Raw genomic sequence first — 16,770 nt, forward strand, 5'->3', positions numbered from 1 at the left:
GGCTTTGAGGTTCTTCTGCTGTGTTCTCACTTCTTCACCCATGCTAACCACACAGTACATTCTCCTAGACTGTTTTTATGTTTCAAAATACCACATGTACACGCATTAGCACAGATAAGAAGTTAGTATAACATTTATATATATTCTATTTTGTATTATACACCCATACCCACACCCTGATTTTTTAGTGCAAAATTGGCCACAAAATGCAGTTTAGTACAAATACATACCGGTTTGTGCTAATTTGTACAGCCTGGAACAACTGGTGGAGTTTTAAGTACTGACGTGCTGTTGCAGCTGCTACCAATTTTTCGGTTGATTCAGGAATCAACCAGGAAAAAAAAAATTTTTATTAGTATCATAGATGTCTAGTTGTTGTCTACAACATGTAACCATGAAGATTTGGGAATCAACCAGGTATCTTTTTAATTAGTATAATGGCAGTCTAGTTATAATCTACCACATGAAACCATGAAAACAGTTGATGGTCAGACGGTGGTTATTTAGCTTACTTTTCCATCAGTAAATAGCGCTGGTTTTATATTATAATAAAAAACACTCATCCTTTATTATTTGTCCGGCAAAAATTTAGGACACAAAGATTTCTTTTTTCAAAGATACTTTTATGTTGAGGATGCAGCTGCCGTCAGGCTTCGTAAACCTGCCTCACGGGAATCCTGCCCCCCGCCCCACACCCCCACTTTGTTAACAAGAAGATGCTACGGCAATGATTTATTCCCAGTTGACCAAGTCCCTAGCATTAGATATGTCCCCAAGTCTCAAAATGGCTCTAAGGATCTGCCCTGAATCATTATCCTCCACTGCTGTTTAAGAGGAGACATGCACAAACTGGAAGTCAGCTAACGCAGCCAGGAAAATTACCTCGGCACAAAGAGCCACAAGTACCAATACTTCGAAAATGAAGAAAACATAAGTTTACCCTCACTTTTTTTTTTTTGGTAATGTAAATTTATAAATGCAGAAGTACGGAATGCACTTGCAACATGCAGAGTTAGGTTCCCTCAATAAATACTTTCTCACTAATCAGTCTGCTGAAGAATAACTTGCTAGCACTGGAAAGTACAAATAGACAAATCATACATTTCATATATTTGGCCCTGGTGGGGCAAAAGATTCTTTAGAAATTAGCCAGCTGAAAGGGTAATTTACCAGGAGGGTTCTAATCTTTTTTTAACCTCTGCAACGTGACAGACATCATTAAAATACCAGGGCTAAAATACAATTTTCCACCTTGTTTCCACTGGCAGATACAGGACGAATGTCATCCATACTCCCATGGTGAAGCAGGGTGGCTCTTCTCTATCCCTTTCTTTTCCAACCAGAAAGCACGCTGGAAGGCAAGTGAGTGGTGCTACTGTAAGAATAACCTTGATGCCAGTCTAACATGGTCAATCAGTCATACAATTGGACACGCCACCATATTATCTCACGCCCGGTCACGACACCACACACCTTTTCTGAGGATCTCTCATTCACTTAGTTTCTCGCCTTCAGTAGGGCCAACATTCTCATTTGCATTCAGTTTAAGTATTTATTTATTAACATAACCAGTAGAACTGAGTTTTTAAAAATATTTATTATATTTCATTCTAGAAATGATGGTACAATTATGTCACACACCTTTGGAAAGGCATATTTATGCTTTCACACCAGAGCAAAGTTTTATGCATGGCCAGAACTGGAAATACCTAAGCCGTGAATAACCAAGGATAATGCTGTTGATAGGAGGAGCCCTTGTAAGTTTTCAAAAGCTTTATTCTCTATCATTTATTTTCGGGCAGATATCAATCAGTCCAGTGGAAAGAGTTCTGAACATAAAAGGCACCTAGAATAAAAATTAGACCTTAACTAACAAAAAGAGGTGCACATGTTTACATCAAGAAATAAAAAGCCCTATTGATGCAACTCTCCTGCAAGCCAATGATAATAATAAATGCAAAAGCTATTGCAACTGAAAAGTCTATAAACACTTACCTGAACCTGGTTCATGAGCTGGATAATGACAATCACTTTGTGTTTTTAAACTTGTGGATGTTTTATCACCATTTAAACAAGCATGAGTACCGTTATTTATATTCACAGGTTTTAGGGGGAAGGGTCACTCTAAATATTTATCCATAGCCAAGATATGTTTTGTTGCATTTTCTCTTAAAATGCATTGTTATGTACTCCATTCATGGATGCATTAAAAATTACTGTGTCCTTCGAAGAATGTAGCAAAACCTAAAACTGCTACTTTAAACCAAATTCCTTTAAATGATTATAAAGCCAGTAAAGCTGACGTTTTACTATGATTTAAGCACCTGAAATGTATTCTAACCAACTGATATTCTCTGAGCTAGAATTAGGATCCTCAAAATTTGTATGTATGTACAAATATTGCAAATTAAGCTAATAAAAACTTGGAAAAATACAAATAAGACTTTTAGTACAAAGATCCAAAATCCACATAGGGGTCTGTACTAAGAGGAAAATGAACAGGAAGCCAGCAAACATGTATCTGCATTTTCTAATCTGGACACAAAGGCCTCAGCGGAGCCAGGTGGTATTCAGCTGGGTCTGGTTCTTGATGCTGGTATCCATTTTTAGCACTTCGCGAATGGCCATGGTCGCGTAGGTAGAAGGAGGGAGAGAAAAATCCATCTTCAGAGCTCTGTATTTGCCTTCTGCTAGGCAAGAAAGAACAGTCAGAAAGTAAGGCAGCTGCAGACAGACTGGGGCGAGTCACATAATCTCTATACAGATAAAAGAACTGTGCTCCTTTCTTCAGCCTACTTCCCATGGGGCCTCAGAAAATGAGGCATGGGAAGTAAGAGATCTGTGAGTGAAGGATCCAGCTGAATCCCTATAGTAATTCTACCTGGAACCTTCATAGAAAGGGCAGGTGACAGAAGAGCATAGGAGAGAAACACACGTAAAATGAAAAAAAAAAAAAAAAAAATTTACAGCACAGGGTGAAAACAGACAAAGGAATGGCAACAAGAATTTGACAATGAAAAGGCATTTTAGACTCTCTTGCTGGGTTTTCACTCAACTTTGTTAACTCTCTATGGGAGTGGGGAGGATATTCAATAACCTAATATCACAACCTTCTATAATGTTCATTCATTTTCAGTGGGAAATACTGTTTTAATACTGACCTCCAACTGTAATCATAAAACTAAGATGACAAAACACAAAATAGAAATCCTAGAGTGGGTTGGGAGATGGTGGTCATTATAAGATTTTTTTTTTTAAATATGTTTTTGTATGAGAAAACATTTCAAAGTTGACACAGAACTGATGGCTGAGTAAACTTACCAGAAGCAAACACTGGTGGTGGTTTCCCTTCTAGGTTGTCCACATCTGTGTTGAAGAGTGGAATTTTAGGATCATCATATGCAACGACTTCCCTTCGAAACATATAAAGCAAAGTGTGAATGTGAATTTCCATAACAGGCACTAAGTTACTCATCACCATTTGTTTAGCAAGGAAAACACACAGGCCTAGTGTAAATAATTATAGGTGGGAGTATTCAGTAACAGAATACAGCCATATTTTATATATAAATACTATATAGCAAGGTGACAGATGATGCCAGCCTATGGTAAAAATAAAAAATGTTACCCTAGGATGGAAATTCCTTTTGTATGTAGTTGGTAAGTAGTAAACTTCACTTGGCAGAGATGCAGTTGAATTAATCACAGCATCTGTACTTTCTCCAGAGCGGTTATCACCACTAACAACACCATGTTACTGTGAGAAACTGCTCTCTGGCAAGATGGAGGCCAACTCTGTCAGCCTCTTCCCACAATCCAGAGAAGAGGAGGGAAGAGGAAAAGGGAGAAAAGATGGAGAGAAGGAAGAGAGAATTTCCTGACAGTGGGCAACTAGTCCAGGCTTTAGTTTTTTTAATTATCAAATAAAGCTTTACATAATACTAGGTATTAAAGTATTTTAAAATGGGTTAATACAAGTATCTTTTTCTCTCTAGAAACATGATAATGCAACAACCATATCAGTGTGGAACTCATAGCTAATTCTGAGCAAGATAACTTGAAAATCTCAGTTTTTCAGGAATAGGGAAAAAGTTCATTCTCTGCACATCTCTTCAATAATTTAGCAATGTCAGTAAGATGTAAACTTAGCCACTTTCACTATATATTTGAATTCATTTATCTCCTGATAATTTGAAAAATACCAGGTAGTAGCAGTAATGAGAATAGTATTTAATAACAACAATAACACTTTTATGCCAGGCTGTAAGCAACGAAAAATATTTATATAATGAAAAAGGTTAAAATCCAGTAGTTCAGTTCTATTTCATTCCAGACTATTACTCACCAGCTGACATTCTGAGGACGAATAATGATCTTTCGGTAGGCCCCTGATAAGGAATAATCTCTAATTTTGTGTCTCATGTTGTCAATATCAAGATTGTCCGCTGTGAGCATTTCCCTGTAGGCTTCACTAACTAATATAAAACAAAATCAGTTGGAATGCAGCATGTCAGCAAGCTACCTTGAACTATAGAGAGTAACGTAAATTCTGTCACCTTAACAAAATTAATCATCTCAATTTACAATCCAATCTGTTCTCTGGAATTAAAACGTACTGACTTACTAACTAGTACTAGGTGTCTCCAGTTTAGGTTTGGCCGACTTGTAGGTTATTTTTGCAACCAGGCACAGTATCTGGGGTTAAGGGTCCCAAGGTGGCTACAAAAGGCCATTTCATCAGAAGTTACTCAACTACAATGTATATGTACTCAGAGTTGGAAGAGACCATATACAGAGCCTCAAATTACTTACAGAAGAAGGTAGTTATAAATAAATGTATAAAAATAAGAGACCTGGGAACACCATCTGGCTCATCCTCGCACCTGATGTAGAAACTTTTTTATAACACCAGAGAGAGACAGTCATCCAGCCTTTGCTTGCACGTTGCCATTTATGAGGAGCTACTACTTTGTGAGGCATGCAATTATTGGAAAATTTTTTCTGTGCCAAGCTGAAACAGGTCTTCATGTGACTTCTGTCGACTGCTTTGGAACACAGATTAATTGCCTTCTTCCACATGTGTTCGTAAGTACTGGGCCTTTAAGCCATGATCTCCTCTAGACCAACAAGTTCCTCTAACTGTCCCTCCTTTGATATTTCTGTACTCCCCACCAACCCCTCATCTGCCTTGGGTAACAGGCTTACATTAATAGTAACACCGGATACTTTTTATGTAGACTACCACCAAACTGGCCTTTTCCATCTGTACACTTGATCTTTGAGCGTAAACATGAGAATTTACATTTAACCCTATTAAATGCCCTCTGCAGGTTTTTTTAAATACTTATTTTCCATATAATTAATATTAACTATTTTGGGTTATACTACTTGCAAATATGATAAGCAGATTTCTTTACCCATGTCATTCATAAAAAACGCTGGTTAGACCAGGGTCAAGGAAAGACTCCCTCACGACCCACTCGTGAGGACAGCAGGGATCCCTAACTGAGCACTGCTGACACCAAGTGTGCCTACGTCATGAATCCACATGCCTGAACCACCACCCAGCCAGTCTGTGAGCCCCTGTCTCGGCCACGAGGTCTCCACAATCGGCTCTGTCAAAGGCTATGCTGAATTTATGTTTTAACTGATACTAACTAGCCCAAACTTTCTGACCTTGAGAGGTACCAGAGAGAAGAAAAGAATGCTTTCTTTTTCTCTCTCAGAAAGAGGGCAAGTGTGGCCCCAAGCATCTCAGTGCCTTCCTTCTCTACCTCCTGGTACTGGTCTCCGGTTCCTCGCTGCACCATCTGTGCCATCCACACAGCACAGGCAGGCCACCCCTCCCTTGTCTACCGCCCTTATTCATTCTCCCTCCTCGTCTCTAGTCCTTTTCCCTCCATGAGGCCAACCTCACACAGCAGTTTGATTTGTCAACGTGTAAGTGGCAGACTACCACTCAACTCTTTTATAAGTATTTGCCTTATCAAAGAGCGGTGTTAATCCTAATCATTCTGTAATTTCAAGGAATATAATGTTGATAAGTAAACTAAGTCTGGGCTCTTGAGAGATAAGATGTTTTAACAGGAAAACACCTCCGACAGACCAGCCCTGGTGAGGAGTAAACTTCCAGGGTCAGTTCCACTAGGGTAGTCCCATGCTCAGGGCTGCTTTCTTTTTTTCAATTTCTGAATCCTTCAACAGTAAAAGTTCCAATTCCCCTGTCAAAATGGCATCCATGAAGGTACGGAAGTAATTCTTATCAGCCTCTGGGGAATGGGAAATAAGGGTAGGGAATGCTAAGTTTCCAGTTTATAAACTTCTGAGCCCATTGACTCTTAAAACACAATGAACAGATATTACTTAACGCGGTTTAAAAAAAAAAAAAAAGGTTAAAAAAAGCAATGCTAAAGTAGAATTATCCATTCTCTTTCTCAATGACTCTTTCCAAACCCTTCCATCCTTAGTAAGAATTAGTGAATTTCAGAAATTTTAAATAACAGCGCCAATAATAACAGCAACAACAATAATGATACCAACACTATCACCATCCCCACCACCTCCACCACCTGGTTTCTTAATTTAAATCATCCATCTGAATGCATCTATTTCAGGGAGACTTTTATAAGCAAACACGGCTTATGTATGTTTGAAATGTAAACATTTTTTTCAAGTTGGATGGAAATTAAGGTTCTAAAATCATATTTAAAATACTGATTTTTTTTTTTCCCTCTCTCGACTCCTGGCTGCCAGTGGCTTAATTATGTCCGACTTTAACTACCTTCCCCAGAGGGAACTTACTTTTATGCTGGGGGTAGATAACATCAAAACCAGGCAAGGGCATTACCACATCATGGATGGAGTAATTATTAACATCGTCTTCCTCAATACAGGCAGCTGTGGCTGAAAATACACCAATGGATAAATTAAGAAGAATTACGAAAACAGGCAGTATTTCCACGAGCCCAACCTTCTAAAATTACACATCTAAGCAATCAGAAATGCAAGCATGCCCAGGTTCAGTGCCCCATGAAGCTTAGAGAAATTAGTTTGGAATATATGCCTTTCTGTCTTTTCTATTCTACCCGAAAAATAAATATCGTGGATTCAGAAAAAGTAGAAAACTAAAAATAATCTATTTCTCAGCTGCACCCTCACGTTTTAGGACTCCTGGCTTTTAGCTTCTTTTTCCTCATCAGACAACACTACAAAATACTATTTGGAAAGTTATCACAGATGAATGCATTTTGCTAAAAGCATAAACAATGGAGAAAAAAAACCCGTCTGTATTTAGAGGATGAAATGTGGTGGCACAGGGGACATTAAAATACACCAGATGTGATCAATATTGGGTGAGGAAAAATTAAATCAGGAAAAGATTAATTAAAATTTCTATACAAATGAAAAGTTTTAGTGCATTGACTGGGCACACCTGCAGATGAGCAGACTGTCTCCAGGAAGTAGCCAGGAAGAACATGGACTTTGGAAACAGACTTGATTTGATTCCCAGACTTCTCTCTCTTTTATTTTTTTAAAAAATTAATGTTTATTTATTTATTTATTTTTGGCCACACTGAGCGGCACTTGGAATCTTAGTTCCCCGACCGGGGATCGAATCCATGTCCCCAGCAGTGGAAGCGCAGAGTCTTAACCACTGGCCTGCCAGGGAAGTCCCAGCCTTCTCTTTTTTTTTTAACCAGCTGTGGAACCTTGGGGCAAGTGACTGAACCTCGGATGAGGAACAGAGAGAATGCTTCACAGTAATACTGTGAGCTTTAAACTAGAAGATGCACCTAAAGGGCTTACTTAGCACAAGGCCCGGCACACAGTAAGGGCTCAACAGCAGACGGGACTGTTTGCATGTCTTATGAACATTTCAGGCCCGGAGTGTGCACTAAATGTCTATGATATCACAGCCCCATGTAAAGTGTGCTCCAGTCTTGTGTTGACTTAAAGAAACTCTTTAAGACTGGCAACAACAGCAGGGAGGCTGACATACACCCAGAAGTGTAGAGAAGTATTAGCTAGACCCAGATTAGGGTTTGCAAAGGGATCTTAGGCAACACTTAGTCCAAATCTTATCCTAGTTGAGAAAATGGAAGCCTGGAGAGAGTCAGGTGCATATTTTCAAATCAGATGCCTATTTTTCATTACATGTAACGGATCCATACCAGTCAGTCTGAGCTTGCAATGTCTTTCCATTTCAAGCTTACCAGACAGCTATCTTAACCAGCAGCCAGGCTGGATTTTAAGCACTAGTGTCAAATAACTGAAGCCAAGTTTGGGTGAGCAAGGATGGTGTCTGCCCTTTTACCTCCTTTGAGAACAAGGTCCCCTGGGACAGGGTTCAGGCCGTACTCTTCGATCCTCTTGCTCACCATGTTGTTCCACACATAGCTCTGATAGCTATGAATATACATTAAGCGATTGTTTCTTGGTATCTGACGGGAGAAAAATAAAAAACAGGCAAGAGAAAAAAAAAATACATTCTGAACATTAAAAGTACTGTACTTTCCAAGACATCCCACTTTTTTAGTGGTGCCCCTAGTACAAGAAACTCGTAACTTCAATCTCCCATTTTTCTAACAGCCTACAGAAACAGTAACTGACACACAGCCACCAACGTTAGAGACGGAACCCCTCAGACTAGAGGGTGTTCATGATCAGCAGCAGCTGCAGCGGCTCCCGTTTTGCACCCACAGTTCAGACGTTCACGTGAAGAAAGCAAGCGCTTTGGAATTTACACCCTAAATCAAAGATACAGACTTCAAACTCAAGGAATTTACACCTCAATCATAGAGCTAACAGTGCTTTCTAATTCTCTGGAAGGAGAAAGCCTGTATGACTGAACTGACAACTCACTTCCTGCAGCAGGAATCCTGATTTTTTTGTACATCTGGGGGAGAGTAATCAAGACCTACAGTTAGGAGTTAAACTTTAGTCTATCTGTATTATAGTACCCAAACACCAGTAGAGGCCACACTCACCATGATGCTACCCAGTCTTGAATCACCACGGAGAAACCACACTAAAATGTAGTCATTTAGACCACTTACTGTGCAACCCTCTCACTGAGGCAGGTTACGGTTCTGATGCTAGAGGGTGACCAAGAAATGAACTCTATGATGGGTTCTGAATTTCTCAAATACCAAGATACTTAATTTAAACTTCCTTGTAGGTATTTTCCACACGGATGCTTTCCTCGTGCCCTGCATGTTAACAACCACTGCCCCACTGCCTGCACCCACCACCCTCCCCTATCACCACCCAGGGTCTGAGCACGGATCTCGCAGGCAACACCCCTCTCAGAGATCGCCAAAGGATCCTTATTTACCTTCTGTTCTTCCAAAATTTAGTAAAATATTTAAAGATAAAAAGTTCAAAGCATTGAGCCACCTCGAGTCAGTGCCTGACTTCACAAATTGCACTCACTATGCCAAATGCAGAGACTATATTCTTCAGTCCGTATTTTGAAAGTCCTCGGAGAAGCTGCCCTTCCACACACCTTTTGACAGGTAGTTTTCGGAGGGCAGCGGCTGGGTCTTTGGTCTTCGCCCATTCCTCCCTGCATTTAACCAAGTACCCCTTTTCAGCTGGTGGGGGGAAAAAAAGCTGTGATTAAACAATTTATCCAAAAGACAGAGTTCTATAACTTAAAACACTTCACAGAGAACACAAAACTAGAAAGTGCTATTTGTAACAGAGATACTCTGAAGAGCTTTTGGTCACCTGAGAATAACCATCAGAAAGTGAAAAGATGGGAAGGGCAGAAAGTTTACAGAACTAGATGGCTTTCAACATGCTACCACCCCAGGACTTAAAGCCAATGACTGTTCATTATCAAGCTGACTCAACATCAGACAAAACCTTGGTAGTCCTTTCTTCCTTCCCTCTCTTTTTCTACTGTATTGTCAAATTTAATGGGTTACTTTCCCTAAAATTAAGACAACCTTATCTCTTTTAACTTGCAAATGAATAATTATCCAAAGTGGGCATAATTATTTTGCTGATTTGTAAAGTAGTACTTAAATCCTTTTCCATACAGTATGACATTACAGTTTTTAATGAACTCTTCAAACTTAAAAATCCTCAGTGTGTTTTTGTCAAGTTTTTATACTGTATTACATTTTGCTTTAACAAATTAACCACCAGTGAAATCTGTTTGGATTCCTATATGTTCAGAGATTTAATACTGCATGGAGAAAAGGAAATGAATGTACTCATTTATGAATTAATAAATTAGATGAGCTAAAGACCTGAAAATAAGATATAAATTATAAATCTCAAATATATACATAAAACTTGTGTAAAAAAAGACACAAACTATACTTTTTACTTTAAAAACAGTTTTAAAAGTTCTGAAATAATGACCCCAATTTGTACCTATACTTCAAAGCAATTCCATGAATACCTAGTCATATATTCTTTTTTTTTTTCTTAAGATGATTTTTATTCTCACCTCCAGAACGGGGTTTCAATATTAAATCCATGACTTCAGTCCAGGAATTTTGTAGTATAGCTCTAAAATTAAACAGAATTTATTTTACTTAATTTTGCATTAAGGTGAATTTTATGTGCCCAAGCCTGTGGAGTAACAAAACCATATTAACTTTATATATTTTATTAAACTTAAAATAAGCAGAAAAATATAATAACATAGATTTCAAATGTAAATGTCAGAAGACCTTGAGAAGAAAATTAAAAATATAATGTTTACTCATAACATTTAATATCATTTGTTTTAGAAAACTGTTATAGTATAAATACTACCTAGTCATGCTTTAAGCTGTTATACATGGTATTATCTGTATAAATCAAAGTTGTCTTTATATACTAAAACTTATTTGAAACTTCTCAAAAAAAGTCTCCCGTGTTAAATACTTTCTTGCCTAGATAAACAGAATAAATACAATTTATCCTTCTCTATTATTCTTGCCAAAATGGAAGTATCTTTACATTTGCTGATTATAAGTTATACATGCTTCTTTAAAATTAAACAGTACATAAGAAAGGTTACCTGGTATCTAACCTTTAAAAAATAAACACTCTTAACACTTCAGAGTGTAGTTTTCAAGACTTGCTTGATCTTTAAGTGTATGCAGTTTTTTCTTTAACTTTTATTATACTCTCTTATCACACAGAGGTTGTATTTCGTGTATCATATCTGAACATTTTTTTTTTTAACCCAGATTCTTTTTTTTTTTTTTATAAATTTGTTTATTTAAAAAAATTTTTTTTTGGCTGCATACGGTATTTGTTTTTCTCTTTTTGGCTGCGTTTGGTCTTCGTTGCTACACTTGGGCTTTCTTTAGTTGCAGCGAGCGGGGGCTACTCCTCATTGCAGTGCATGGGCTTCTCATTGCGGTGGCTTCTCCTGCTGCAGAGCACGGGCTGTAGGCATGCAGGCTCAGTAGTTGTGGCGTGCAGGCTCAGTAGTTGTGGCGCATGGGCTTCGTTGCTCCGCGGCATGTGGGATCCTCCCGGACCAGGGCTCGAACCCGTGTCTCCTGCATTGGCAGGCGGATTCTTAACCACTGTGCCACCAGGGAAGCCCCTGAACATTTTTCTAGTTAAGATTTCTGCTCTTGGAGTCATACTTAGAAAGGCCTTCCCTACCATAAGAAAATAAAAATCCCTTCTATTAATTTTTCTGTTTTTCTACTTAACTAGGGTTTTTATTTTTCATGTTTAAGTTAATCTATATGAGATATTTCTGTGTATTAAATTATATACAATGCTGTTTTATCTACTGATGAGATCATATGGATATTTAACCTACTAATGCAATGAATTAGATTAATAGATATCCCACTGCTGGCCATCCTTGAAGTCCTGGAACAAGCCATGCTCTATCAGTCTTTAAATATACTCCTGAGTGACACATTATTCAGCTGGCTAGGCCGTCAGTAACATTTCCAAAAAGAGTACAGTATTAATTCAAGACTAGGCACTAGTGTGCCAGATTTCATGGAAAAAGACTTCTGTGCTCAAAAACCTTTATCTGGCTGGCCACTTGATTTTGTAAATAGTTTTATTGGAAAACATCCGTGATCCTTAATTTATGTACTATTTCTGGCCGCTTTCACACTAACAGCAGTGCTGAGTAGCTGCTACACACACTCCACGGCCCACAAAGCCTAAACATTTACCTTTACAGAGAAAGTCTGCCAACATCTGGTGTAATATATTAAAATTTCTTAACTACAGGACTTAACACTTTTAAGATACTACCACACACGTGAAGGTTCAGTATATATCACCATATTAAAGATGGATATATTTGGTTTATAACAAGCCATCCTATCTGGCTCACCACACATTAAAATGTTTTCTACCTTTCTGACATTATCTTTCCTTCTTCCACCTTCTTTTTTTATTTTTTTACATTAAAAAAAAATAAATTTATTTTATTTATTTATTATTTTTGGCTGTGTTGGGTCTTCGTTGCTGCACACGGGCTTTCTCTAGTTGCGGCAAGCGGGGGCTACTCTTCTTTGTGGTGCATGGGCTTCTCATTGCGGTGGCTTCTCTTGTTGTGGAGCACGGGCTCTAGAGTGCAGGCTCAGTAGTTGTGGCGCACGGGCTTAGTTGCTCCGCGGCATGTGGGATCCTCCCGGACCAGAGCTCGAACCCAAGTCCCCTGCATTGGCAGGTGGACTCCTAACCACTGCGCCACCAGGGAAGCCCGGCAGGTGGATTCTTAACCACTATACCACCAAGGAAGTCCCCCACCCATACTTATTTATTGTCTGTCTTTCTGATTTTAGCCATTGTACTGGGTGTGAAGTAGTATCTCATTGTGGTTTTGAACTGCTTTTTCCCAGTGATTAGTGATTCCTTAGTGATGTCAAGCATCTTTTTATGTGCTTATTGGCCATTAGTCTATGTTCTATGGAGAAATGTCTACTCAGATTCTTTGACCATTTTTAGGTTATTTGTCTTTTTGTTTCTGAGTCGTAATAGTTCTTTAAATATTTTGGATTCAAGTCACTCTTCCACCTTTAAACTATAAACTGAGGGTGTTTTCTTTAGGTGGTCCTGTGGTGGTAACAGTGGGCTACTCTGAAGCTAGGAAACATTCTTGTGTCATAAAAATTGTTGGTTAGGAATTCTGAATGGATTATATACTGACTTTATACTTGGGCATGTTAATGCAATTTTGGTCCTGAATAAATCTGATGTCATTTTCATTAGCTATTTTACATTATCTTTGGAGTGCAAAATTTACAGGGTCCCATGGCTGCTGTTCTGCCGAATTAGCTACAAAGTCAAAGGGTGATACAGCCTTCTCTTAAATATTCTGTCTCACAGGACAATTAGCATCTTCATTATCAATGTCTGAAAATATTATCTTTTATTATCTAATAATAGTGATTATTATTTATTACAGTTTTCTTCCTGGCAACAATTTTTTTCTCTGGTTAGTATATTCTAATTTTAATATATTACTTTCCATTTATTGAGCACTTCCTATCTGCTAGGCATAGAAACAGGTATTGCATAGACTTCATCTTACTTCATTTTCACCACCCCTGTGAGGTTGGTGTTATCCTTTCCATTTCACAGATGACTAATGTGAGGCTCAGAACTGAAATCTGACTTCAATGCCTGAGGGGTTTTGTTTTGTTTTGCTTTTTTTTTTTTTGGCTGAACCCCAAGGCTTGCGAGATCTTAGTTCCCCGACCAGGGACTGAACCCAGGCCCTAGGCAGTGAAAGCGCACAGTCCTAACCACTGGACCGCCAGGGAATTCCCCCCTTCTGCCTGAGCTTTTAACCCTCACAACACTGCCTCAAAGAGGTAGAGGAAATACTACATGATATTTTTCATTTTGTGCTCTTAAAGATGCATGAACAAATGTAACTTCATGGAGTCAGCTGCTGAACCATGGACTGATTCAAGAAGAGCCCCTCTATCCTCAGGACTGCACCTGACTAACTAGTGAGCTTGGGCAGGCTCCCTAAGCCGAGATTTCATCTTGGCTAAAATAAAGGGTTTGAAGCACCAGGAAGAACATGAACTAAATAACCTCTCAGATCACTTCCAACTCAAACTTCCACAGTTCTAACTGCCACGTGAATAATTATTTAGGTAACACAGTCTCTGCTGGACAGCAGGATAGCATAAGTAAGTTTATAAACCCAAGTATTTATTGATGGGATTCCCACCCTAGCTCGCCCTAGAGGGATTTCCTGTTATCTCAAAGCTAATCAGAGAGTTCTTAAAATAAATTTTACTTGCTAATTGCGTCCTATACCACTTTCTTTAAAGGATGGGGGAAGGGCAGGTACAAGTTTAAGAAACTAGGAAACACTTGCTAACAGAGATCATAAACTACACCATCTCCTTCAGGCTACTTTGGGTCTGAGTTACCCAACTGCTACTGTTGGGTCACTTACTGAGCCAAGATTTACCTGTAAAAAAGAAAATAAAATAGAATCCCTGGATGGGCTATCAGGGGAGAGAGAAAAACTTTACTTTTCAAGTTATATCTTTTTGAACTCTGATTTATTTCTTCACCTTGTGCATGTATTATCATAAAACAGGACAAAACTTACGAGGCAGCTGTGGATCAGCTGGTCATCCAAAAGGATGAGACACACTGCTTCGTTTGGCCCAGATTTCCATTTTTTTCTAGGAAATCTAGAAATAATTAAAAACACCACCCGGGGCTTCCCTGGTGGCGCAGTGGTTGAGAGTCCGCCTGCCAATGCAGGGAACACGGGTTCGAGCCCTGGTCTGGGAGGATCCCACATGCCGCGGAGCAACTGCGCCCGTGAGCCACAGCTACTGAGCCTGTGCGTCTGGAGCCTGTGTTCCGCAACACGAGAGGCCGCGATAGTGAGAGGCCCGCGCACCGCGATGAAGAGTGGCCCCCACTTGCCGCAACTGGAGAAAGCCCTCACACAGAAACGAAGACCCAACACAGCCAAAAATAAATAAATAAATAATTTAAAAAAAACAAACAAACAAACAAAAAAACACCACCCACAAAAAAACATCCTGCTTCTTTTTTTTAAGGGGAGAGCTCTTTTACACGAAAGTTAGGAAATTAAATACAAACCTTCCAACTTGGTATGTGGGGACAGCTGTGGTTCCAAACCTTTGCATTCCGTAGTAGTTAATAAATCCGATCTCCCTGAGAGAGTTCATGGCTTGTTCCACGTGGTCGTCAGTTCCAGTAATATTTCTGTAGGGGCCCAAATTACCCAGAGGAAAAAATTTACAGGCAAACACGTTCAGGGATGCATATCACAAGCGACATGGCTTGGCTTCTGTGCCTTTCCCTTGCCCCCTGCAGCTTTCTCTCTACCTCCTGAGGACGCTGTCTTTTTAAAAAATGGTGACATATACACAACACTAAATTTACCTTTTTAGCCATTTCTAAGTATGCAATACAGTAGCATTAAGTACCTTCACAATGTTGTGCAACCTTTACCACTATCTACTTCCTGAACTTTTTCATCTTCTCAAATGGAAACTCTGAATCTATTAAACAGTAACTCTCCATCTCCCCGCCCGCACCTTATACCCCAGGTAACTTTTATTCTACGTCCTACGTCTATGAATTTACCTATTCTAGGTACCGAATATAAGTGGAATCATAGGCCGTCTTTTGTATTTCAAGGAGATGGCTTCTTTCCAAAGGTGGTGCTGAGTTTTTAGAGGGATGGGCGTGTTGGTACAAACACTGCAGCTGTGTTTGCTCTCCCAGCCTCATCGGGCCCCACCCCGCCTTCCCGGGCTGCCACGGGCATCAGCACCAGCTCACTGGGATTAACAACTGTTCTGAACAGACTCAAGGTGACATGGCAAGACCCTCTCTGGTCTGCATTCATACCCGCAGCTCTTTACCTGAGGACAACAGTGAAGTGATTCCCTTGAAGCTCTCCCAATTTCAGAGGGTTTTTCTGATAGCTGAAATTCCCTAGCTTAAAGTTCATCAAGCACTTATTCAAGTGGGCAAGTCTTTGTGCAGTTATTCTAAAAAATACGAAATAAAAAAAGGAACAGAAAGAGGGTCATGAGCTATCGCCTGGCTGAAATGGTCTAGGACACTTTACTACAGAAAACTGCAGCTTGAAATCAGACTACACACTATGACGATGGAAAAGAAAGGCACCACAGCTGGTGGGGTAAGCCTACCTTTCATTTGCCTCTCGAATGTTCCTCCAGCATGAGGACACCTGTTCCTATTGGAATGATGTAACCTGGGCCACCTTTATATTCTTAGAGTCTTATGTTACTTACATACTGATAATGGAACAGTATCATCTGTGAAATTTTCTAGTTTTTGTGAGGGGAGAGGGGCGAGAAAGGGAGCAGAGAGCAATCCCTACAGGTAAAAAGATAGTTATTAAGCATTAAAAAAGTCATATTTTCATTTTTGTCCCTCAGAAAAATATTGTAAACTCACTACAGAAAACTTGGAAAAATACAGAAAGGTACAGAGTAAGAAAAAAAAAATTCAGTTTCATCACCTGAAAAAAAAATCTCTTAATATCTAACTTTGAATTTCCTCCCATTCTTTCTTTCTTAAACTCATGTCAGATCTATTTATATAATATTTATCTTTATCTGACTATATATATGTAGTCAGAATCCTACCATAATCTGTACCCTCCTGCTATAATTTAAATGGCATTATAAAATTTTCATGAAAAACTACTTAACTTCTTTAATAGTAATACACATAGAAAAAGAAATACAGTACTAAAAGGCCTCTGTTCTATCTCTATCCCTCAATACCCCTCCCCACTGGCAGCCAACA

General features: G+C 39.1%; 1 protein-coding gene across 6 annotated transcripts in view; it reads right to left on the reverse strand.

Moving 5' to 3' along the window:
• Positions 1-1,578: 1,578 nt before the first annotated feature.
• The window catches only part of PUS7 (pseudouridine synthase 7), a 54,894-nt gene continuing 39,702 nt past the window's right edge, over positions 1,579-16,770 (reverse strand). For 2 of the 6 annotated variants that reach the window (XM_057550155.1, XM_057550158.1), the window contains exons 8-16: positions 15,855-15,983; positions 15,064-15,189; positions 10,460-10,521; positions 9,433-9,593; positions 8,315-8,441; positions 6,802-6,903; positions 4,346-4,475; positions 3,322-3,413; positions 1,579-2,690 (exon numbers count right to left, since the gene is read on the reverse strand). In XM_057550155.1, coding sequence (XP_057406138.1) covers positions 2,551-2,690; positions 3,322-3,413; positions 4,346-4,475; positions 6,802-6,903; positions 8,315-8,441; positions 9,433-9,593; positions 10,460-10,521; positions 15,064-15,189; positions 15,855-15,983 — 1,069 coding nt within the window. In that variant the 3' untranslated portion in view covers positions 1,579-2,550. The remainder of the gene's footprint in view (positions 2,691-3,321; positions 3,414-4,345; positions 4,476-6,801; positions 6,904-8,314; positions 8,442-9,432; positions 9,594-10,459; positions 10,522-15,063; positions 15,190-15,854; positions 15,984-16,770) is intronic. The other 4 variants (XM_057550156.1, XM_057550160.1, XM_057550161.1 and 1 more) reach the window with 4 other exon arrangements.

This window comes from Balaenoptera acutorostrata, chromosome 7, assembly GCF_949987535.1.
Source record: "Balaenoptera acutorostrata chromosome 7, mBalAcu1.1, whole genome shotgun sequence".
Classification (NCBI taxonomy): Eukaryota; Metazoa; Chordata; class Mammalia; order Artiodactyla; family Balaenopteridae; genus Balaenoptera; species Balaenoptera acutorostrata.